The sequence below is a fragment of the Bufo bufo genome, chromosome 5 (assembly GCF_905171765.1).
Source record: "Bufo bufo chromosome 5, aBufBuf1.1, whole genome shotgun sequence".
In the NCBI taxonomy this organism is placed as follows: domain Eukaryota; kingdom Metazoa; phylum Chordata; class Amphibia; order Anura; family Bufonidae; genus Bufo; species Bufo bufo.
In genome coordinates this window covers 526,445,017-526,471,117 of record NC_053393.1, presented here as the reverse complement: position 1 = coordinate 526,471,117, position 26,101 = coordinate 526,445,017, and the positions used below count along the sequence as shown (strand labels likewise).

The window sequence follows — 26,101 nt, the reverse complement described above, 5'->3', positions numbered from 1 at the left end:
GCATTGGGACAGATTTACTAGCAGTGTCGTACTCTGCGCTGTCTAAGAATACAAGTCACGGTCTTCATATTAGACAAATTTACTATTCGGGCGCATGGACCTTTGTCAATTTGGAGAACTGTAAATCCTGTGCCAGTTTTAGACTAGAATTCCATGTGTGCGCCAAAAATGAGTTCCATGTGCCAGAATTTTGTCCGTTTACTAAGGCTACTTTGACACTTGCGGCAGAGTGATCCGGCAAGCAGTTCCGTCGCCGAAACGTATGCCAACTGATGGCATTTGTAAGACTGATCCTGATCAGTCTGAAAAATGCCTGATCAGTCAGAAAAATGCATTGAAATGCCGGATCCGTCTTTCCGGTGTCATCCGGCAAAACGGACCCGGCATTTATTTTTTTCACCTTTTTTTCGGTCGGCACTAATACATTCCTATGGAAAAAAATGCCGGCATTCAGGCAAGTCTTCAGTTTTTGTGGCCGGAGATAAAACTGTAGCATGCTGCGGTATGATCTCCTTCCTGATCAGTCAAAAAGACTGAACTGAAGACATCCTGAAGGGATTGCTCTCCATTCAGAATGCATGGGGATAAAACTGATCAGTTCTTTTCCGGCATTGAGCCCTTTTGACGGAACTCAGTGCCGGAAAAGAAAAACGCAAGTGTGAAAGTACCCTAAGTTGACGTAGTTTCACTCCAAAAATTTCGGAGCATGGAGCTGCTTTTAGGACACACCCCTTTCAGTGAAGCCACACCCTTTGCACAAAAAAACGTAAATCTGCCTCATTGATCGTAAGACGATTTTTTCCCCCCTTAGTTATAATGCAATATATAAAAAAGAACATAAAAAAAGCAGGTTTAGTGGCCCATTATAACCCAACATCTCTTAGATTAGATAAGACTTAATACTGTTTGCGCTCTTGCTGGACATTGCGGATTATTCCTGACTGACACCGTGTAGGTGGATGAACACGAGTCTACTCCAATCGTCCTTAACCCGTGGCACCAACTCCAGCTGTGCCCAGACTGCTTGCGGAGCTGTCAGACATGTTTGCAGTTTTTGCCACAGCTGGAGGGCCACAGGTTGGAAACCACTGAGCTACTCCATGATTATCGCACCTTTAGCACTTGATTCTCCTGCTCCATTTCTTGCAGGCGGGTGTGAGCCTCCTTCTTCTGGATCTCCAGCTGCATGTGAAGCTGCTGAACCTCTTCGTTCTTATTTTCCAGCTCTTCCCTGAACTGCTCGAGCTGCTCCACCAGGTTTGTGATCTGTGGGACAAAACCAGGAGAGAATGAAGCTGCAAGGCAGGATTTCTGCCGTCTGTACTAATAGGTACACACTGCTGAATAAAGGTGGCGGCGGGAGAAAAAACCCGCTGCTGGAACGCCTCGGGTACTCTGATCTAATCCTGAACGATTCTGTCCCCTCTCCTCCACCACATGACATTTAGGAACAATCTAAATAAATTAAAGAGAAGCTGTCCCCTCTACTGACATGTCGGTATTAGTAACTACTCATATTCGCCGTAAAAAATTTGGAGCATGTATTCCTATAACTCTATGTCATGTCCTTCCTCTTTTAATCCTCCTAGAATAAATTACTAACTGGGTGTTATAATTGACCTTGCCAAAGGGGCGCGTCCCCACACAGTCTGCAACAGGCAGCACTAATTGGACAGTGGCAGACTATGCAGTGACAACCCCCCCCCAAACTGGTAACACCCAGCTGGCAATTATATTCATAAACCAGCAGAAGGTCCCGTCTTCGCTCGGGTATATTTCATCTATTTCATTTAATGTTTCTGTGTGTCGTTAAAAGATATCGACAGTATCGACTATAACAGTGACATCTACAGCACCCCGTCCCTTTAACAGTGAACTCCACAGTCCCCCTCCCCTTAACACTGACCCCCCCAGAGTGCCCAGCCACTTTAAAATGGGACCTCCAAAGCAGCCCATCCCCTTAACTTTGACCTTCACAGCAGCCCGTCCCTTTAACAGTGAGTTTCACAGCACCCCACTCCCTTGACAGTGACCTCTTCAGGGGCCTGCCTCTTAACAGTGACCTCCACAGTACCCCGCTCCCTTAACAGTGACCTCCACATTACCCCGCTGCCTTAACAGTGACCTCCACAGTACCCCGCTCCCTTAACAGTGACCTCCACAGTACCCCACTCCCTTAACAGTGACCTCCACAGTACCCCACTCCCTTAACAGTGACCTCCACAGTACCCCACTCCCTTAACAGTGACCTCCACAGTACCCCGCTCCCTTAACAGTGACCTCCACAGTACCCCACTCCCTTAACGGTGACCTCCACAGTACCCCACTCCCTTAACAGTGACCTCCACAGTACCCCACTCCCTTAACAGTGACCTCCACAGTACCCCACTCCCTTAACAGTGACCTCCACAGTACCCCGCTCCCTTAACAGTGACCTCCACAGTACCCCACTCCCTTAACAGTGACCTCCACAGTACCCCACTCCCTTAACGGTGACCTCCACAGTACCCCGCTGCCTTAACAGTGACCTCACAGTACCCTGCTACCTTAACAGTGACCTCCACAGTACCCCGCTGCCTTAACACTGCAGTGACCTCCACAGTACCCCGCTGCCTGAACAGTGACCTCCACAGCAGTTGCCCCTTTAATAGTGGCCCCTGCCCCTTAACAGTGACCACCAGTGTCCGCACCTTTAACAGTGACCTCCACAACTCCCTGCCCTTTTATTGCTAGGGCTACACGACGACACGTGACGCGCAACATTTTGTCTCTACAATTTTTATAATGATAGTCTATGGTGTTGCACTGCGACATGTGACATGCTGCGACTGCGACACGACAGTTGCAAAAAAATCCATCTAAGATGGATTTTTCTGCGACTGTCACATCGCAGCATGTCACATGTCGCAGTGCAACACCATAGACTATCATTATAAAAATTCTAGAGACAAAATGTTGCGCGTCACGTGTAGCAGTGTAGTTGTGCCCTATGTGTCATGCGACTTATTTCGTGTGACACATGTCATCATGTAGCCCTAGCCTAAAGCTGTGTTGTTATGGAAACCTGGAGTAAAACTGTGTGTATGTGGAGACTAAGGGCCTGCGAGCTTCTATTGGCTGATAAGGGACATGTGACCGTGTGCATGGCAGTTTGGATATGAAGAGAAAGACTTGCAGGCTTGTATTGGATAATGCAGGTAATTTTTTGGGAATATCTCGGGAACGGTACGTCCTAGAGAGCCGAGACCCCCACAAGATTTCTTTCCAGGTAGCAAGGGATGTGTATACCAAGTTTCGTTGAAATCGATAGATGCGTTTTTGAGTGATCGCGGAACATACATACACACATATATACGTCCTTTTATATATATATATGAGATGTGTAGATGTGAGATCAGGCAACCAATCCCTATAATGCCATCTCTAACGGCTAGCTGCTAGGGAGGCTCGTCCCTGTCGCGGCCTGCTATTGGCTGCCCAGCGTCGCTGGATGTTATGATCTGAGCCATGGGGAGATGCATCGGCGGCCGTGCGGGGATCAGAAGCGACACAGGTACCAGGAAGCGGGGTAACTATAAACTATATGAGGGGCCTGTGCATTGGGAGGATAACCCCTTTAAGATTGTAACGGATGATAATGATAGATGTGGGTGTTAAGCCTCATTCACACGTCAGTGTTCCACATACATGTGCTGTACGTGTTCTCCATGGACAGCACACGTACCCATTCATTTTAATCTGTGTACTCAGACATTCGTGTTTTTTACCATGGTCCGTGGGTTCGCGTTTTTAGCACGGATGCATGCTCCATTTTGCCCGTGTTCACCGATCCATCACGCCCATTATAGTCTATGGGTCAGTGAAAACCAAGGATTCAACATGGATGCCAACTGTGTTTCACGGATCATTAGGAAGAGACGCTTTGAAAATTATTTTTCAGCTGTGCAGTGTCAGTGAAACACGGATGACACACGGACAGCAAAAAAAGGACCCACGGAACCCACACAGATCCATCATGGACATCTTCACGGAGGCATCACTGACCACCTTCTCACAAATTTGAGCACGGACATGGACGTGTGAATGAGGCTTTAGAGACGGCTCTCTGGGACACTTCCTGGGTATCCCAGGCTGGAATGGATCTTCCACATACTACCAAAGGAAATTCATGGCCGTAAATAAGCGCCGGGCACTGGATTCCTGGGGCCACAGCAGAGTCATGGGAAGCTGGTGAATGTGTAATATGTTGATTTCTTCTCTTAGGTTTTAGAGCTCACGTCACCTCCTTCTCTTTCCGGTCTATTGCTTCTCTCTCCACCTGCAGCTGAGCTTCGAGAGGCATCTCTCCCCTTAATCCCACGACAATGGAGGGTCTTCTGTCTTCCACCTTGGAAATAAATTCAGAGTTAGGCTTCATGCACACAACCATTTTGCAGACAAGGATAGGCCATCTCTATAGGGGGTAAAAAAATAAATAAATGGCGGCATGCAAATGGCTGGGAACCAGTGTTTTGGCGGTCCACGTAGGGTCGTGTGCATGGGGCTTTATGCTTATTGTCTGGTTACATTGTGTGCAGGCTGAATACAAAGCAGCAACGAGGGGAGAAATACACCAATCAGCCATAACATTATTACTAATATTGTGTAGGCTCCCAGTGCTGACCCATCAAGGCGTGGACTCCACAAGACCTCCGAGGCATCCTGTGGTAACCGGCACATTGGCATCAGTCTGGTATGATGTGAGCTACGGCTTCCATGGATCAGGAAAATTCCACAGATCTGGCCTCCAAATTCCTCTGGATAGAGATCTGTAGAATCCTAAAGACAAGTCATCACCCTGAACTCTTTGCCATGTTCCTCCTTCCTGAACCATTTTTACAGTGCGGCCGGGGCATTACTCTGCTGCCATTAGGGGGGGGGCATCGCTGCCATGAAAGGGGGGTACTTGTCTGAACATTGTTTAGGCAGCTGGTACGTGTCACATCCAGAATGCTGGGATGCAAGGTTTCCCAGAGCATCCCACTGACTCTACCCGCTTGTCTTCTCACCATAGTGCGACCTGCTGCCATCTCTTCTCCAAGTGCCTGATCGCCCACATGATGTAAAAGAAATTGTTATTCATCTGAGCAGGCTGCCTTCTTTCATTGATCCATGGCCCAGTTCTGATGGTGTTTGGATAGGGACAACATGGGGACTTTACCCGGTCTGCGGCTACACAGCAAGCTGCAATGTCCCGACACATTCCCATCATCGCCAGCAGAACCAGTTTGAGCAATTTTTGCTGTAGGATTGAACCAGATGGATCAGTTTTCACTCCGCACACGCATCAATGAGGCTTGGACGTCCTTGGCCCTGTCACCAGTTCGTCGATGGTCCATCCTTGTGTCATTTTTGGTAGATACTAACCACTGCCTACCAGGAACTCCCCACAAGACCAGCCATTTTGGAGGAGATCTGGCGTCTAGCTGTCACAATTTGGCTCTTGTCACTCAGATCCTTACGCTTGCTCATATTTCCTGCTTCCAACACATGAACTTCAGTAAATGACAATTCACTTTCTGACTAATACATCTCGCCCCCTGACAGACGCCATTACCACAACATAATTTTAAGGCTACTTTCACATGAGCGTTTTTCTTCGGCAGAGGATCTCAATACCTGGAGAAAAACGCTTCCGTTTTGTCCCTATTCGTTGTCAATGAGGACAAAACGTAACTGAACAGAATGGAATGCACCAAAAAACATTCTGTTCTGTTTGGTTGTGTTCTCATACCGGAGAGCAAACCGCTTCCGTCGTGGGATGTGAAGCAAAACAGATCTGGCATGACCCACAATGCAAGTCAATGGGGCCGGATCCGTTTTCTCGGACACTATTTGACGCAATAGAAAACGGATCCGTCCCCCATTGACTTTCAATGGAGTTCATGACGGATCAGCCACTGCTATGTTAAAGATAATACAACCGGATCCGTTCATAACGGATGCAGACAGTTGTATTATCAGTAATGGAAGAGTTTTTTGCTGATCCCTGCCGGATCCAACAAAAACGCAAGTGTGAAAGAAGCCTAAGTTGTAAGTGATGTTCACTTCACCTTTTAATGTTATGGCTGATCAGTGTAGACTTTGATAACGGGAGGTTCGCACTAGAGGTAGGTGATCCAGCAGTTTCTGGCTGTCGGATGGACAAAAAAAAAACGCTGTACTTGTCTGGCCGAAACCCGGCATTAATACCGGAAAGTGGCCGGATAACCACTGGATCCTATTCAGAGTCCATGGGGATTTGGCAGTGAATAGCAGTATACGGTGAGTGCCAGCAGGCGGTTCTCTGCCGGAGCAGCCTGCTGGATTTCAGAACGCAGATGTGAACGTACCCTAGTGGCTCTTTCACATCTGCGTTTAGCTTTCCATTCTTCTGATGTGTTGGAAGAACAGAAAATGTAAAAATAGCTGATCCGTCTTATTTTAAGCCTCAGTTGTGATGAGTTTTCATCAGTTCCGTTATTTCTGACAGGAGAAAAATAACTGATGTCCGACAGAACGGACACAAGCGGTGGCAGAGTGATCACAACTAATGGCAAAAAATAACTGATGTCTGACACACTGGACACAAACTGATCACAACTGAGGCTCAAAGTAAGACAGATCAGGTATTTTTCATTTTTCTGTCCTTCTGAAGGTGCCTTCACACGCGGCAGATTTTGTATCTGAAAATCCGTTCCATTCATTTGAGTGGGGCAGCAAGCGGTGAAAGGAATGGATTTTCATGTGAAGGCACCCTGACAGATCAGAAGACCGGATAGCGAAGCGCAGATGGGAAAGAGCCCTAAGGAGTCATTATTGTATCGGGTGAGCTATAGCGTGCGAGGACACGATGTGGCGGAGACTTACCTTCTGTAAGCTGTCAGTGCTGATGATCAGAGCCTGCTCCAGCTCCCGAATCCTGCACTCCAGCTTCTCAATCTCCTCGTTCCGCTCATGCACGTCTCGCTGCAGCTGCTCTTTGCACAGCAGCAGTTCACTGCACTTGTCCGTCTTTTCCTTAAGGTTGCTTTCTAGTTTTTCCACCTATCAGTGACCCACATCAAGAGAAATATCAATTAAAAAAAGAAACATGACGATGTATCTGCACTTTTGAAGCCATTTTATTGCTCATTTTGTGCACACAGCTCCACTGCAAAAGTATGTTTCCCTGTGGTTACAGACTACACGTAAACCTGCATGTAGTCTGATCCTGCACGGAATACTGATTAAAAGGTGAAATGAATCTATCGAACACGATGACCTAAGATTGGATGACAGCTCAGCTCCCTCTCCATGCAGTGGAGCTCATCTCCCTCTCCATGCAGTGACCTGGACACTTATCACAGAGACTACTAACTACACTCTCCCATAGAAGTCACCAGGACATGTTCTCAGCTGCGAGCCCTGTCCATGGGCAAAACACAGAGACAGGTGTGCCTACTGGTAATTTTTCCTAATCCTGGAAACTTCTTTAGGACAGGATCAAATTTCTGATATTTTGGCAATTATCGCTTGATGTCGTGACTTTCATAGAGAATATTGCCGTTTTCTATTGATTCCTATGGACTTTCATAGCAACGACAGATGCAGTGGGCAGTAACATTCACAATCAGTGTTGTCACACACTATACTCTAGTAATTGCTTGAATTGGATTTAACCCCTCATCGTGTATAGCCTGGACCTTAAAGGGGTTGCCCAGCCCCTAATACCCGGCACCCCTGCTGATCAGCTGTTTGAAGAGGCGGCGGCGGCACTCATGACACCGCACCTATATCGGAAACCGAGCCCCGCAAGGTGAATGGGAGCGCACCACGCATGACCGGCCACCGCTCCCATTCACTTCTATGGGCTCGATGGAAATAGCCGAGCCAGCGCTCGGCTATTTATGCCGGCCCCATAGAAAATGAATGGAGGGCGGCTGCGCTCTCCTTCACTTTCGGGGCTCCGTTCTCTATATCGGTGCGGGTCCACACCTATAAGACAATGGGGGGGCATATCCTGTCTATGATGAGACAACCCCTTTAACAATAATTTTATTAAATGAGGGGGGGGGGAGGGGCACCTGCTGCAGTCAGTTGTCTTACATCCAGACACAGGTGATTGAGGAGGATGAGTGAGCACTTGGGAAACGCAGAGAAAATGTCTTTATATATTTCTTTAACTGTAATATTACACAAAGAGCTGGAATCAATTTTTTTATTTTTTACTTTTTTGTGTATTTTCTGTGTTTAGTGCTCTTTAGTTGTCACATGCCGTCCACCATCCGTTGGCGTTACGTCCTCTCTCTGCTACAGCAACATTTCCCAGGAAAATGTCAGCTGGGAATATGACCTCTTACCTCATTGCTCTGGTGACCATTCATGGGTTGATGTCTTTGTGGCATTTTCATCTGCTGCTCTAGTTTTTGGATTTCTTGTTGAAATACATCCCTCTCGTGTTCCCGATCGACTGCCTGTTCCTGCATGACATGGATGAACCCAAATCAGCAGAAAGCCTCATGAAACACACACACAACAAATAATGAGCTCGGATCCCATGATGGCACAGACTGACCCTAATGGACTTATTTTCCATACAGGGCTGGATGGGCCAGAGCCCTCGAGATGCTCTAGTCAGGGGGTTCCTGGGGAAAGTGCCATGGTCATCCAGTGCGATGGCTCAGCCCAGACATTTGCTGGCGACAGAAGTTCAAAGAGCTGATGGAAGAAATACTAGACCAGTCCTTCACTGTATGGAACGGAGATAACCCTAAATGCCCATATCCAAAACTTGTCTCCCTCAAATGATTAGAGATCCACTCTATAAAAGCAGCTCCCACTCTGGTGGACTCGACTTGGCACTCATTATTTGGATGGCCATTCATTTGAAAGCCCATCATCTAAGGTGACATCTCACTTATGGTGGCCATTGTAGAGAAAATGATTGCCGCACTGGTGTCCCCGGTGAGAGGTCAACTTCAATTCCCGGATCACACAAGGACAATCCTATACATTCAGGTCAAGCGGTTTTGCTGTTAATCTGCTTGTACTGTAAAGAACCCTTTCCATGCCAAATGAAGGCATCTCTTTTCCTCCACAAAGTCTTTTGCACAGTTCATGCAGTGACAAACTTTACATTAGAGAAACTTACCTAGTAATAGCTGTAATCTGTGCCGAGTAAAGTCAGCTGTTTCCTCAGGTCAGAGGTAAATTTAAATTATAGCCCTTAATGGGCCTACATTTGGAAGATCACGAGCCAAAAAATAGCCCTAATCTCTAAGTTACTTTAAAATTTCTGTCCAGGACTTTACTATTGATGGCCTATGCTCAGGATAGGCCGTCGACATGTGATTTGCGGGGTTACGACACCCCGCACCAATGCCTATTGGCTGTCTCGGGGTAGCTCCAGTGCCAGAAGAACACAGCTCCGTCCACAGCAGTGATCCCTTTGAAGTGACTACTGCACGAACCAGACCCATCCACTACACAATGGACGGAGCTGTGCAGTTCTATCGCCAACTACTGGCTCTGGAAATACCCACGAAACAGCTGATCGGCAGGCGTGCCGGGTGTCAGACCCATGCCAATCAGATATTGATGACCTAATCTAATTTTCAACGCATTTCACCTCTAATATAAAAAAAAATGGGGTCACTGTGAGAACAAGAAGTCATGCTGGGTCACTGGGTGTTCTGTCTACTTACCAGAGGGCTTGTATTGACTATTTTTTTGCTAAATCCTAAAATAATGACTTCATACAAATTCATAGCTCTATGGTGATCTCGAAGCTGAGCCCTTAACAACTCCCGTTCCTCCTTGGATAGTTTTTTTTTTTTTCAATATACCTCGTTTGCAGTTTTCTCTTATCCCCCATGCTTGAATCCTACTTCCTGGTTTGTCATGTGACTGCTGTCCCATCATGCCTCAGGGCAGTGAGACGTGTCCGGACATCAGCAGACTGTGTGACAATGACCACATCCCTTGTTGTTACCAATGGCTTTTCCTACGTCCTACACTACGAGGCTCCAATACAGGATGCCATCTACAGCAACTGATTCCGCCGCAGAGTGCAATGGAAGGGTAATAACTTTAGAATAAGACAGTTTTGACAGAACGGGATATATTATATTTGTGGCACAATCCCTTATGTGCTTTATTCTACCGTGCCATGTTTTTTTTACGGTGCTGTAGAATAAGTCCTCCTCTGTGATTGTCCTGTGGTGCCATGAAGCAGATGCTCGGACGTCTAATGACATAACAGCTCCAATGGCCAAAATAGGAAAGAAAATTAAACCCGGTTGTTTAATCCTTTGACTACGGCATGGTTAAAGGGGACTCCCGACTTTAATCGAGTCACAGTATTTCCCGGTGACATGATCAGGCGATCCCCGTGCAGTCATCCCCAGAAAGGACCCCAGGGTTGACTGTACACAGAATTATAATAGTGTACAATAAGTACAATAAAAAAAAACGTTATGGCTGCTGAAATGCAAAGAGGCCAAACAAAATGGAAAGAAAATAATAATAAAATAAAAAATAATAATTGCTGGTCTTTCAGGGGTTAAAGGAGAGCTAAACGTAAAGCTTTCAGACTGGACCCCAAATGCCGTCCCTCCCCTCAGAGTGCACTCTACAGAAGCACAGGTTTTAGACTTACATCTAAGAATCGGCGGGTCTTCTCCAGTTGCTTCTCCAAGGAAAGGTTCTTCTGGCGGAGATCTTCTAGATCAGCGTTCTTCTCTTGCTCCAGTTCCTTGTACCGGTTCACCTGCTCTTCCAGCTCTACTTCCAGGACCTTCACTTGTTTGTGGAGGTCCCCGGAGTCCTTCTCGGCCTGACGCTGCACCTCGATTTTCTCCTGTAGTAGCTTCTCGGTCTCTTCCAGCAGCTCTGTTAGGGGAGGGTCACAAAGATCCCATCAGTCACAATTCACGGGTGACAACCTCCAATCACAAGTGTCTCGAAAACCTGAAGGTTCATGTGAGGAAAAACATTGGATCGACTTGAAGTGTTTGGAAGTTTCCAACAAGTGACACCCCGATCTGTCTAACCTGCTGCAGGCGTCCGGTTATATAATTGGTCGGCGCAGCCGAGAACCAGTTTTTATATATTATAAGAGGTTTACCCAATGTGAAAAGATATCTGCAGCATTCACAAATATATATATATATGGAAGGAGCTATGTAATTAAACCTATAAACAATGCACAATGTAGATGAGCCATGGCTGTGTCATCCACTTTATTGCTGGTCTGGCCTACTTACATCCAAATATTACAGCTGTGTTTAAGAAATGTACCCCAACACTGCTCTCAATACCAGACCTAAAGGAATAGTCCAGTTTTTATTTATTTTTATTTTTTTCATTTATTTGTTTATATAATAAGAAATCATGCAATTTTCTAATATACAGTACAGACCAAAAGTTTGGACACACCTTCTCATTCAAAGAGTTTTCTTTATTTTCATGACTATGAAGGCATCACAACTATGAATTAACACATGTGGAATTATATACATAACAAACAAGTGTGAAACAACTGAAAATATGTCATATTCTAGGTTCTTCAAAGTAGCCACCTTTTGCTTTGATTACTGCTTTGCACACTCTTGGCATTCTCTTGATGAGCTTCAAGAGGTAGTCCCCTGAAATGGTCTTCACTTCACAGGTGTGCCCTGTCAGGTTTAATAAGTGGGATTTCTTGCCTTATAAATGGGGTTGGGACCATCAGTGGTGTTGAGGAGAAGTCAGGTGGATACACAGCTGATAGTCCTACTGAATAGACTGTTAGAATTTGTATTATGGCAAGAAAAAAGCAGCTAAGTAAAGAAAAACGAGTGGCCATCATTACTTTAAGAAATAAAGGTCAGTCAGCCGAAAAATTGGGAAAACTTTGAAAGTAAGGGCTATTTGACCATGAAGGAGAGTGATGGGGTGCTGCGCCAGATGACCTGGCCTCCACAGTCACCGGACCTGAACCCAATCGAGATGGTTTGGGGTGAGCTGGACCGCAGAGTGAAGGCAAAAGGGCCAACAAGTGCTAAGCATCTCTGGGAACTCCTTCAAGACTGTTGGAAGACCATTTCAGGGGACTACCTCTTGAAGCTCATCAAGAGAATGCCAAGAGTGTGCAAAGCAGTAATCAAAGCAAAAGGTGGCTACTTTGAAGAACCTAGAATATGATATATTTTCAGTTGTTTCACACTTGTTTGTTATGTATATAATTCCACATGTGTTAATTCATAGTTTTGATGCCTTCATAGTCATGAAAATAAAGAAAACTCTTTGAATGAGAAGGTGTGTCCAAACTTTTGGTCTGTAATGTATATTACAGAACTCTTCAACATCTTATTCTCTAAAGAAATAAATGTAATCATTAAAACCTGAATAATCCTTTAAAGAGAATCTATCCTATAGGAGGGCAGCATACTCTGGTGATATAGATTCAATATTTTTTGGTGGAGTCAATTTTTTTGTCCGGACATTCGTGAGCTTCTGGCTCGCCACGGACAATTGACAGCTTTCTCCTTATACTTTGTATAGGAAGAAAACTGCCAATCAGCGTCAGATAGGCGGAGGGAGGACTCAAATGCACATAACTGAGCGGACTCCAGCACTTGGGTCTGCTGCAGTGGCAGACTACTGCATGATAAAAAAAAAAATAATAAGTGACCCTGCATATAAAACAGGGTCTCTGTCACCAGTTTATGCTGTCCTCCGAGAGGACATCATAAAAATTGGTGCCAGATTCCCTTAAAGGGGTAGTCCAGTTATCCCCTATTAGATCATGGAGGTCCAACTGCTGGGTTACATAGAAACATAGAATGTGTCGGCAGATAAGAACCATTTGGCCCATCTAGTCTGCCCAAGGGTTACCTATCGATCATGAGAAAGGGGATAACCGGAATACCATTTTAAAGGGGTTATCACATACTGTATCAGAAAATTTGGGCTTAAAAGGGGTTGTCCCACGAAAAATATTCTACAGTTATCAAACCAGCACCTGGATCTAATTACTTTTGTAATTGCATGTAATTAAAAATTTTGCATAGCCGCTGAGTTATTCAATAAAATGTATCTGCATAGCGCCACCTGCAGTTTGTTTTTTTCTTATTTCTTTGACAGCTCAAGGACAAAAGTGCTGTTTTTAAAGGAAAAAAAAAAAAAAGGCACAATTTTTTCTTCTTCTAATCCCTACATTGCTAACTACTAGGGGTAAGGAAGACGAGAAGCGAGGGATCTACTGAATCTACATGTGCATTTGATAGTGGAAATAGCAAAAAGATTTGTAAATGCCCCAAATATTTCTATATTTTTACCAGAATTGTAATTTGTTTTAACTAAAAAATCCAATGTTTTTCCGCAGCATGATGAAAGCCAGGGGGTGAGGGCCCAGTGCACCGGGTGCAGTCAGGCATACACTATACATAAACCAATACTTTTTACGCTTTGGAGCAAACTGCCGACTTTCACCGGGTGCTGTTACAAGGGAGAGAGAAACCATCACAAAGGTGATTAATGTGAAACAGGCGAATGAGAAGAAAATCACCAAACACAAAATGCAATTTTCTTACAAATCGCTGTTTCCAGCGACCCCTGCCTATGACCATCATCTTACGGGACACAGCGATCATCTGTGATCCAACGCAATAGTGACAAAGCGAGACGAGCAATCTAAAGGACTGAGGATTTGCCTCTGAGGATTTGGGAGGGAGAGGAGGGGGAGGCGAAAAAGAATTCCGGATCGCGGGATGTAAAGGAGGGAAAGTCACTGTGATTGGTTGATGGATAAGATGATGGTTATTCATTTTTTAGAGAAGTGGGTTAACGAGAGGTAGGAGTTTAACCCCTTGCTAGCAACAAGGGGTCAGGAGAAGTGATTAGGCACAGGAGCAGGTAAAGTGAGCAGCGGAAAGCCAGAAATGTGTTAGTGCAAGGAGCCCAAAAAGCCATAGGATTAGTTCATTCCCAAATCGTAGCCATTAAAAACACCCGATTGTAGGTCGGCCATGCGGGAGGTACAAACACACCTTCTTCGGGAGCTGCAACGACTGCAGCTTCTACTAAGCCTGGGAGAATAGAGAACAAAACAAATGCAGTGTAATTCACATGCCGTGTACAGGTCTTCTGCAACTGGAAAGAAGAGAGAGCGGCATAGGGAAGAAGAACGGGGGGTGAATAATGTGCTGCAAACAGTAAACGTGAATGCTACGTTATTCCCAATGCACAGGTCCCGGTAATGTCCCGAGGTGCCCGATGATGTCACCGGGGCTTATAGGAAGCCACGCCCCTTGGCTTTACCAGGACGTGTCACATTGAGGGCCCTTACCTGAGGAGGCAGGTGAGTGAGAGGGCTCTGGAGACCCTATACAACATGTTATACTCCAAGAACGGAAGAAAACACCTATGTTACAGTAACAATTACAATCACGAGGACAGAAAGGAAACATTGGTCTGCCCTCCGGACATGTCGGGGTTAATAAATAATTACATTCTCCTTTAAATATCAATTCTGGAGCATTTTCTTAGGACTTTACTTTGTACCCTTCCTAAATTGTCAACTGGGCGTTACCACTAAAGGGGTTGTGCCACAAACTACTGTACCTTTCACCCACAAGTTTATTTCCATCAGTTACTTTTAGCTCCCACTTCTCCTTAGAGAGTTTTTTTTTTTTTTTTGTAATTTACTTAATTTGCAGTTTTCTCCTATCCCTAACTTTAGAAATTACTTTAGAATAAGAGCTCATGCACACGACCGTATGTATCTTGCGGTCCGCAAAAAACACGGATCCGCAAAAAAATACAGAGGACATCCGTGATACGTCTGTATTGCATCCGTTTTTTTTTTTGCGGATCCATTGTAACAGTGCCTAAAACGGGACAAGAATAGGACATGTTCCATTTTTTGGTGGAACGGCCATGCGGACATACGGAAACGGAATGCACACAGAGTCGTTTCTGGTTTTATGCGGACCTATTGAAGTGAATGGTTCTGCATACAGGCCGCAAAAAATAAAAATAAAGGAACGGACGCAGAAAAAAATATACATTTCGTGTGCATGAGCCCTAAGGCGGCCTTGATAAATGGTGGTATTTGGGGAAAGTGACTGATATCTGTTGGGGTGGGATATATTTATATTCGTGGCACAACCCTTTAAGCCTTAACAAAGGGATTGGTAACGCCCAGCCGTCAATGTATTCATATATTTCCAGGAGGAGTAAAAGAAGAATGGCACAGTGTGGTGTTTGGACATCCCAGGAGCGGCAGCAGCTCCTCTTTACACTGTCATGAACAGAATCTCTTCCGTGAAAGTGGAAGATGAAAGGATCGGTTCCTATGGTTTGACCTGATTTATTTGGGATCTGCTTCCACTGAGTACGGAAATGATTCTGTTCATATCAATTCTTACATTTATCTAGAATTAGAAGGGGGCTGAGCCGCAATACCAGACACATCCTGTGGACAGGAGTGGCGCTGTTCTGGGAATAAAAAATTAGCAGCCATATTTTTATAAATTGCTTTCAATTACATTGAAGAATTAGGGCACGGCCGCGCGGTCAGGTTTCCAGATGCAAGTTTGGAAGCCAAAATCGGGAGTAGATCATAAAAGGAAAAAAGTATAAAAGGGCAGATAGGACTTCTACTCTTTTTTTTTTTTATTCACTCCTGGCTTTGGCTTCCAAAACTGCATCAGAAAACCTGACTGTGTGGCCATACCCTTAAAAATATCCCCCCCCCCCAAAAAGCTCAAGACTCTGTATATTCTTCTCTTTACCTTCTGATGACCAGCTGATCATGGACGGGAGCATGGTAGAGTAATTAGCATTCTGGTCTAACTGGCATTCAAGTCTGGCTGATTACCATACTAATTACTGAATGTGCTAAAAATCTCCTCACTGCCAGTGGAGGAGCCGATCCGCCTCCCCGGTGATCCGTTTTTATTATAGTGGCGCACAGGGGTACTTATCTAAGCTGCTGAACGGTTGCATACAGAACGCAGAACCAAGAAGAAGGAATGCTGATGTTCAAGGAAAATGGTGGAGATAATAAATGGTGAAAGATGGGATGAAAACGTACAATGTGCTAATAGTGTCCGTCTGCCTGCGTATATCGTGCTGAGCCATATACAGATGGAGAGCGGCCAGAGAGGGGGCTGCTCATGTGTGCGGCTGGAGGTCACCGAAACAGCCGAGACAACCTTCTGAAGAATTACTGCAATCTGAGTGTCAGAATTCATTAAAGGAGGGATGCCCCAACCTGCGGCCCTCCAGCTGTTGCAAAACTACACTTCCCTTACAGCCTACAGCTAATAGGGCATGCTTTGAGTTGTAGTTTTGCAACATCTGGAGGGCCGGCAGGTTGAGCATGCCTGAATTAAAGGATTCCTTAAAGAGGCAGTCTGGGCTACAGATGTTGATTACCTACCTTCAGGATAGGTCATCAATAGCAGAAAGGCAAGGGGGGGGGGGGGGGGTATGCCTCGCGGGTCTGCATCCTTTTCAGTGTTGACCTCCTAGACCAGGGATGCTCAACCTGCGGCCCTCCAGCTGTTGTAAAACTACAACTCCCAGCATGCCCGGGAAGCCTACAGCTATCAGCCTACAGTCGAGCATGATGGGAGTTGTAGTTTTACAACAGCTGGAGGGCCGCAGGTTGAGCATCCCTGTGACCTAGACTGTAGCAGCGGTGCAATGTAATTACAGCTGTTAATCCCATTCACTTGATAGGGTGAGAACGCTGCACCGACCCGGCAGTGCCGCTACAATCTAGGTAAACAATGAAGAGGATGCAAAGCTCTTATGAGCGCCACGGACTCTTTAAACAGCTGATCAGACCCCCACTGACTTGATAATGATGACCTATCCTGAGGACAGGCCATCAATAGCTAAGTAGCAGAAAACGAAGTTTCAAGAAAAACATTGCGTTTACCTGCAGTGACCACTAGAGGGAGCTTAGTGCATACACTGAACTCAATACCAGAACAGTATACAGTAGGCTCCTAAGCTCCCCCTAGTGGTGGCAGTACTGAATTTTGAACCTCTAAAATGGACCTTTAAGGTGGACCTTCACTAAGTCCCTCCCTAGCATATTCTACTTCCACTGCTATCCTGCCCTGGTAATATATAAGAAGTCTCTGTGCCACCATACTACAGAACAATCTACCATAATCTACTGTCCTGACTGTGACAGGTTAAATTACTTTTTGGAGCAATTATGTTGTCAGTGTGAAGACCTGATCACTATGTCATCATCTGTTATGGGGATGCAGTGACAATATGTAATAATGTGACGGACACCAGACAGGTACAATTACAGGTATAATAAAAGTTTATGGCGGAGATACTTACGTTGCTCAGCTGGCGCTGCATCGGCTTTCAGGGCAAGTTTCTGGCGGGACAGCAGCTCCTTCTCCTCGTCGATCTGCTGCCTCTCCTGCTCCAGCTCCTGCAATCTGTTACCTGTATTCTGCAGCTCCTGTTCAAGATGCCGGATGAGGTCGTTCTTTTCCTGCATTTGCTTTTCAAGAAAGACTCTTTCGTCTGTGTACCCATCGAGGAGGCCTGGAGAGAGTAACGGGGGACACACCTGTTAGTGGAGAGTCGAAACGAAAGACCAAGACTGAATAAAACTGCGAGGAAAATAATGTGATTGATTAGCGGGATGGATTTTATTATACTCCAGTCACACCTAAAGATTATACTAAATTCAGCTGCTTTCCTGTTAGCAGGAACACTTTCCATGTGCCCTGTTAAGAATATGGTATGTGACCAAGGAAGAAGGGGTGCGACTATGAGCCAGGGGGCCAGGCTACTAACAGCGACTCTTGCTCTAGGGACCCAGTCTGTCCATTATTAGCTGCATGTAATACTATAGTTCCCCAGTAGTTGGTGCTGTGGGGGGAAAGTACAGCTGGTATCTTCTGCGCCTAACAGTATCAGCGGATTGCTGGAGGTCTCAGAGCCAGAACAGTGGCCATAATCTGGATCTCTGACGTGACAACCCCTTTATCAATTATCTCACACAGCACTTGGCATGTCACCACTTCACCACAGGGCAACGCATTATAATAATATAATCTTTATTTATATAGCGCCAACATATTCCGCAGTGCTTTATAATTCAGATTCATTATGGATACTCAGATAAGCCTTTAAAGGTATCAAGTGTTTGTAAATACCGTATATTACATCAATCCTGTATTGATCCTGTATTATACTCCAGAGCTGCATTCACAATTCTTCTGGTTGTTATTAGAAACAGTAAACAAGCTTGCTGAGCTCCTATAATGGGAGAGGGGTAGTGAGAATGCAAAATGATCAGCAGGAAAGCAAGCAATGCTGAAAGATTTCACCTCTGATGCAAGCAGTATAGTACAAGATAAGCAATTTAACATACAGTATGTACACAAAGAGTGAGTGCAGCTCTGGAGTATAATACAGGATGCAACTGAGTATAAGTAATGTAATGTATGTACACAGTGACTGCACCAGCAGAATAGTGAGTGCAGCTCTGGAGTATAATACAGGATGTACCTGAGGATAAGTAATGTAATGTATGTGCACAGTGACTCCACCAGCAGAATAGTGAGTGCAGCTCTGGAGTATAATACAGGATGTAACTCAGGATCAGTACAGGATAAGTAATGCAATGTATGTACACAGTGACTGCACCAGCAGAATAGTGAGTGCAGCTCTGGAGTATAATACAGGATGTAACTCAGGATCAGTACAGGAAAAGTAATGTAATGTATGTACACAGTGACTGCACCAGCAGAATAGTGAGTGCAGCTCTGGAGTATAATACAGGATGTAACTCAGGATCAGTACAGGATAAGTAATGCAATGTATGTACACAGTGACTGCACCAGCAGAATAGTGAGTGCAGCTCTGGAGTATAATACAGGATGTAACTCAGGATCAGTACAGGATAAGTAATGTATGTACACAGTGACTCCACCAGCAGAATAGTGAGTGCAGCTCTGGAGTATAATACAGGATGTAACTCAGGATCAGTACAGGATAAGAAAAGTACTGTATGTACACAGTGACTGCACCAGCAGAATAGTGAGTGCAGCTCTTGAGTATAATACAGGATGTAACTCAGGATCAGTACAGAATAAGTAATGTATGTATACAATGACTCCGCCAACAGAATAGTGAGTGCTTCTCTGGAGTATTATACAGGATATAACTCAGGATCAGTATAGGATAAGTAATGTATGTACACAGTGACTCCACCAGCAGAATAGTGAGTGCAGCTCTGGAGTATAATACAGGATGTAACTCAGGATCAGTACAGGATAATTAATGCAATGTACACAGTGACTCCACCAGCAGAACCGTGAGTGCAGCTCTGGAGTATAATGCAGTACAAGATTATGAAACTTAATGTATATAATGTATTTTATTTATTATTATTTCTCATTTTTTTATGTAGACTTATTCATTATATAAATTGTGAAATAGTGTTCCAATGCAGAATAAAATAAAAGCTATAAGACTGCCGCTCACACAATGCTGTTGTATGACGGTGTATACTTAGTTCATACACAATAGTATCCCCTCCTACAGAGGACATAAGCTGATTTCCAGGACGTGGCTGATCTGCTCTACACCTGCCTCGTCCATACAATTGCTACACGACCACAGATAATGCACATAACTGCACAACTCAGTAAGCGTGAAAGGGATTACATAAATGTGCCGCCACTCACTGCAGGCACATCACTTATTAATAGCAGATAAATATTGACAGGACAGGTCCGCACAGGTTTTATAGCTTTGTCTCTGAATTCCAGCTGTCATCTCCTCGCTGTATCTGAAGGATTCTTGGTGACCTCCATGGAAACCGTTTCCATAATAAGAAATCCCTCTGACGATTTCTGCGCTCGTGTTTATGTGATGCCCGTGCTATTGACCAAACATACTAATGACACGTAATGCTGACACGCTAAATTATCAGGACACGGCTGTAGAAGAATCATCGTCATTCATGAAAGCTGCACCTACAAGGGGGAAGTCTTGTAAAAGTCATACAGGACCCCCTTCTAGGAGCCAGAGCGGGCAGCGGCTCGTGTGTTAAATGTACCGGCATGTATGCCTGCTACAGGAATTTGAATGGTTGACAGGCAATACTACATTTCACCTGTAGTGGCCGCTGTTGCAGAAATGAATAGTTAGCCAGTGATTTCCCCGATCACTGGGGATTCTGAAGCTTGATGCGTCTCTGCAATGATCAAAACTAATTGTGACCAGTTTCCCAACACTACTGTCGCAATTGTTTTTCCCAATCACTAAGTATAACTTTTTTATTTTACTGAATGGGTCCGCGATCCTTCCATTCCGCAAAAAGATAGAGCAAGTTCTATTTTTTTGCGGTGCGGAAGCACGGAACGGAACCCCAGAAAGCACTCTGCAGTGCTTCCGTAGTATTCTGTTCTGCATCTCCGGATCCATTGTAATGAATGGGTCCGCATCCGTGATGCAGGTCAGGTTGTATTTTTTCAACATGCTGTCCAAGTTTTTTTTAGTTTTTTTATTGGACTATAACGAGGTGAACACGGCCATGAATGCCCGAGGATGTGGCAACCATGTGCAGGCGACCACTAGAGCCGATCACAGGTGTTAGCCGCTTGTTGCGTACGAGACCGCCGAGGCCAGTGATTGTCACGTGTACACTCGTCAGCGAGTCATTACTGCAGGACAGTTAAAGGGGCATTCCACTTGTTACAGGTTATCCCCTATTCACAAGGTGACTATTAGATCGGTGGGGGTCCTACCACTGATCACAAGAACAGGGAGCCCATACCCCTCGGAGCCCCGTGGAAGCGAAGGGAGCGGCAGGTTGGGTATACAAACTGCATCTCCATTAAGACTTATGGAAGTTCCGTAAATAGCCAAGTGCGTCTCTAGAACTCCAGTAGAGATGAATGGAGTGCCTGACCATTTGTTTCGTTGGTTCTCCAAGGGGTATAGGATCTCTGTTCTTGTGATCGGTGGGAGTCCCAGTGGTAGGGATCTTATAGACAGGAAAGAGGGTAACGTGCAACAACCAGAATATCCCTTTAAGGGAATCTGTCAGCAGTTTTCACCATGTTAAACTGCTGACACCACTAGGCAGGGGCTGGGGAGAGTAGTTCAAACACATTTTTTGTGGAGCGTTTATTAACAGGAGTAGTATGAAAATGATGTTTTATTGTGCTAGCTCCTCCCCTCCGAGTGACAGCTGTAGTGGTCTCCTGGTTGGACGCCACAGCTGTCACTGACAGCAAAGGGGAGGGACTGTGAAGCAATTCAATGCAGAGAGCAATTTAACAGGGCGCTTGCAGGAGCAGAACCTGGAAGAATGAAGAACTATGTAATTCTGCACTTCCCCTGCGGAAGCACTGCAGAAGAATTGAACGCTTCCTGCAAGGTTCCCCCAGAAGTTAGTTCTAGACAACAGGGGTCTCTGTGATCATCTCATTGTGAAGGGACCCTTCTAAGTAAGATTATACAAAGTGGAAAATCCACTTAAAGAGAACCTTCCCCCAGGATCTGTACATTTACATTATCTCCTCTTACCGGCTGGCATCTACTACATTTTTGGGGACATGTGTTCATTATATGTCAGTTTGCTTTGAGAAAGGTCTAGTGTAGGCCGAAACGCATCAGCATTACTTGTATTTTACTCCCTCTGTAGTAAACTTCTGGTTTTATGGAGACATCGCAGTGCTGGACACCTAATTTGTACATTTTTGGGAACAGTTACATCCCCAAATGTTTACTTAAAAGGTACAACTAATGATCCAGAAAGAACCTAGTGACCTCCAAATGTAATGTGGACAGTAGGTGGTGGCTCCTTGACCCCTTGTAAACCCCTGTGGCCTCTCGAAATCAATAAAAAGGGGTCACTCTGTGGTTGGCCGCCACCGTGACTAAAAACACAAAAACATTGGGGCGAAGAAGCTTGACCAGTGAGTTACGACATGACTTCTGAATGACCATATCATTTATGGTGCCCAACCTAACTGGTACTGTAGGAGGGAGGCATCGAGGATGTGGAATTTTCACGGTGACCTGTCACCTCTAAAAACCCTTTCTCCGTAAGTTTTGGTGCTTACTGCACAGAGTTAATGATCAACCTGCCCATAGTTTCTTGTTCAATCCGCCATCAGTCACAAGGAAGCATAGAATGGGCCGGAGGGCAAGCAGTGCAAGGTAATGGACTTTCAGCGGCATCCCTTTACAATGGAAAGGCGAGGTAAAGCGCTCCACCCAAAAAAAGAAGAAGAAAAAAGCAACAACAATGTATAGTCCTTAGGGCTCGTTCACACGAACGTATGAAGCCCATGTTGTGGACCGCAAATTGGGTCCGCGATCCTTTTTTTTTTTTTTTGCAACATATTTTTTTTTTACAAAGCAGGTATCATTTTAGTCAGAAGGATCAACCCCATCAAGCAGTATATCTGGTTTAATAGGTTGGACTGCTGACAGGCACTCCTTAAATGTTGGTATGTATTAAGTGTTTGATGCCCCTGACGTGACACTGTATTGTGTAAAAGCATAAAAAACTATAAATCTGGTATTGCCATAATTGTAGCGTCCCGCAGAATAAAGGTGAACCTTGTAAAAACAGAACCTGATGTTTTTTTTCTACCTCTCCCTCCGAAAAATGAATACAATTAACTCAATACGTTATATATATAACTCATTAAAATAGTTATTCTGCATTCGTGCAGCAGGTTACAGCGCAGGAGGAGCTGAGCAGATGGATATATAGTTTTGTGGGAGAAGATTCAGTATAATTTGTAACTTATGGATCTAAGACTCTGCTGAGGAGTCCAGTGGGCGGTCCTTTCAGCGACTGACAGCCTTCCCTCTATGACTGTGTGATCAGAGATCGCTGTCAATCACTGATAGGACCGCCCACTGGACTCCTAAGCACAAAAGGAGTAGAATTAGATTAATAAATGGTTAGTTGAACCAAATATTTTCCCACAAAACTATATATCAATCAATCTGCTCAGCCCCTCCTGCTCTATAAGGCACTGCCGATGTAAAAAGTCTGTAAAACCGGTAATTAAAAAAACAAAAAAAAACAACAATAAGCTGGGTAATACGGAGAGAATACAGACGGCACACTGGCGAACTGCATTGTGGGCATAGAATGGATGAAGCAGAGCGGAATTCCTCATGTATTACAATAACTCGCCGCCCTATGGAAACCAAAAGATAATGCAGGGCCATACTTCAACACATAACAAACCCGGCTCTGCTGCATCTGTATATTTACATACATGTATCTGTATTACAGAATTATACAGACACATTCGCCATTAGCTAAGTGATACTCGTAGAACAGACACGGACCACAGCTCTCCTTCTATCGGGCGGATACGCAGTTGCACAGAAAAACTCTAGGTCTAGGGCGACTCCAAAGTGACGCTTCAATATGAACATTCAGCATGGGTATCCAGCAACCGCATGCAAAGCCATAAAACCATCAAAGCTTTATTAGTAGAAGAAAAAAAAAAAAAAAAGACTAAAAACATGAGGCGCACATTCGAGTAACAGCGACGCGTTTCAAACTCTACAGCGAGTTCAAAGTCGTAGCATAATTGTGAGGCAAATGCCTACACATATATATATAGAACACTGCAAATTCCTCCGTCTACAGCTCCACCTCTAGAATACCGCACCTGTGTGGCAGGGCGATGCCGTAGAGGTGGAGCTGTAGACGTAGTAACATGCAATGTGTATATATTCGTAGGCATTGGCTACAGCTAGAATCTTGTTCGAAACGCGTCAGTATTACTCAAATGTGCACATCATGTTTTTAATAGTCTTTTTGTACAAAAAAAAAAATAATTTCAAAAACTTTTCTACGCGGCTTGTATAAAACCATTCTGAATGTTCATATTAAAAGATTCACCATGAGCTACCTGCATCTGAAATGCAGACTTTTTTTTTACAATTTTGAACGGGTTTCTGCTGCATAATAAAGCCATAGAAGTCAGCCGACGCTGCCCTGCAGGAGATTCCTCCTGTACAGGAGCGGCTCGTCAGAGTCATAAAAATGGCATATTTTAGCAGCGTGGATATTGGCTTGACCTATGTTTTACACATGGAGCCTGACAGACCAGAATGGGGTCCGCCGCGTTTCATCATGGCGTTACTGGTCGTAATACAGCGGTATTCTTTCCGCCAACAGAGGCTTCTTCAGTGTATTATACTGGATTGTCATTAACCCCAAGGTTATTGTCTCACTCCCAGTGTGCAAGCACAACCACTGCTGCTGGATCGCAGGGTGGTCATATTTAGGAACCGTTCACAGGCAGATGTTAGGGCCTACCTACGTGACCCTGACTACAGGGAATATGGTCAGACAGTCCCAGTCCAATATGGTCAGATTGTCCCACTCCAATGGACCCTATGCCATATGCCCATATTAGTTATGGCCCCCGATCATATCACAGGGATAGCATGTGATGCAATAAAACAGGGGTCTCCCCTCAAGCTGTCCCTTTAAAGGGGTTGTCCAGGATTTTGATATTGATGGCCTTTCCCCAGGATAGGACATCATTATCAGATTGGCGGGGGTCTGACACCCCTCCCAATCAGCTGTTTTGGGGTAGAGGAACTAAACGGCTCAGTCCACTGCGTAGTGAATGCAGCACTGCTCCCATTCACTTCTAGGTACTACCAAACTGCTGATCGGGTGGGGTTGACGTAGGATAGCGGACGCCCACTGATGTGATATTAACGGCCTGTTCTGAGGGCAGACCATCAATATCAAAATCCTGGACAACCCCCTTTAAACTTTGCAATCAGCACTGATAGTGACATACAAATGGTTAAACGGCAGGTAAAAGAGGTTCCTCTGATGACTACCATTGGGGGGGGGTTGGTCAGTGCCTCCAATTATAGGGCATGTACAATTCTTGTCTGTACTACTAGTAATGGGAGTGAGAAAAATGAGCATTGTGCACGGAAAGTGTCTGAATTTTGTGGATCCTGGTTTGCAGACCTCAATACGGGCACGGTCGTGTGCATGAGGCCTTAGGACGATCCATATCTACTCATCAACGATATTCCACCTATTCCCAACCTCGTCCATGAGCATCACTGCGGCCTGATGGCGGTGTATTATATGGCAGCTGTCACTGACCAAGCCTCTTGCCATCAGTGGTATTCAGGAGACACTGTAGTTTTTTGGACAGCATGTTCTGTAGAGGTCATTGCTCCCCTTCGTGTCCTACACAGCGTCCACTGCTAGGGAAACGTAGCGTTATATAGCGGTCATATCCATTACACTGTAAGTAGGTAACAGACTCTGATCTTATACCAGAGTTCAGTCGTGCTCAGAGCTTCCAGTACTGAACGCTTCATAAATTCCAGCAATGCAGGAAATCAATAAAACCCTGGACCTTGTGTGGGAAATCTGTGTTACTGCTCCACGTGCAACATGACCCGAATACTGGCCGCATGCTACACACAGCTGGACGCTCCTCAACATGCAGGCTTGGATCGGTGCTGATTGTGTAGGGACAGACCCTACAGAAAACGGTAATATCACCGAATTGTCACCGAGGAAAAATAGAGGAACAGCACAACATAAAACTATGAGAAAAAAACTGCTCGGGATATTTTATGGGAAATGCAATTGTTTACATTGGTAGAGTATCAAAATAGGAGGATCTAAAAAAAAAAACATCTGAAGTCAGCACAAGTGAAAAAAACTATTACCAAACAGCAAGTCTGAGGACACGTTGGGTCCTTCCGTCACCGGTACCCGCATGGGCAGACTTGCTATTTGGTCACACTTATTTTTTTCCCCACTTGTGCTCACCTTGCATGGTGGCTTGGAGGAGATCGAACACTGCACTCGGCATAAATATGACCCCATCGACATAGGCCGATACAGAAATATGTGGTTTCCATGTGCAGACTCCCCCGAGCGGACTACATTCATTTCTGATGACTGGTGCTAGATTCCCACCAACTCCTTATGATACAAGCATGGAAACCAAAGGTCAAAGTAGAGATCACAGGTCTCTAATGCCGGCCATAAACATTAGATGTATATCGACCCAACCCACTGATATTTGCAGGAAAAAGG

General features: G+C 45.0%; 1 protein-coding gene across 8 annotated transcripts in view; it reads right to left on the bottom strand.

The window, feature by feature from the left end:
* AKAP9 (A-kinase anchoring protein 9) overlaps nt 1–26,101 on the bottom strand; it is a 247,751-nt gene that overhangs the window by 37,397 nt on the left and 184,253 nt on the right. For 7 of the 8 annotated variants that reach the window (XM_040431142.1, XM_040431144.1, XM_040431146.1 and 4 more), the window contains 7 exons: nt 17,350–17,562; nt 14,031–14,069; nt 10,658–10,890; nt 8,361–8,480; nt 6,889–7,065; nt 4,283–4,387; nt 1,114–1,266 (listed from right to left, as the gene is read on the bottom strand). In XM_040431142.1, the coding sequence (XP_040287076.1) occupies nt 1,114–1,266; nt 4,283–4,387; nt 6,889–7,065; nt 8,361–8,480; nt 10,658–10,890; nt 14,031–14,069; nt 17,350–17,562 (1,040 nt within the window). The remainder of the gene's footprint in view (nt 1–1,113; nt 1,267–4,282; nt 4,388–6,888; nt 7,066–8,360; nt 8,481–10,657; nt 10,891–14,030; nt 14,070–17,349; nt 17,563–26,101) is intronic. The other variant, XM_040431147.1, reaches the window with a different exon arrangement.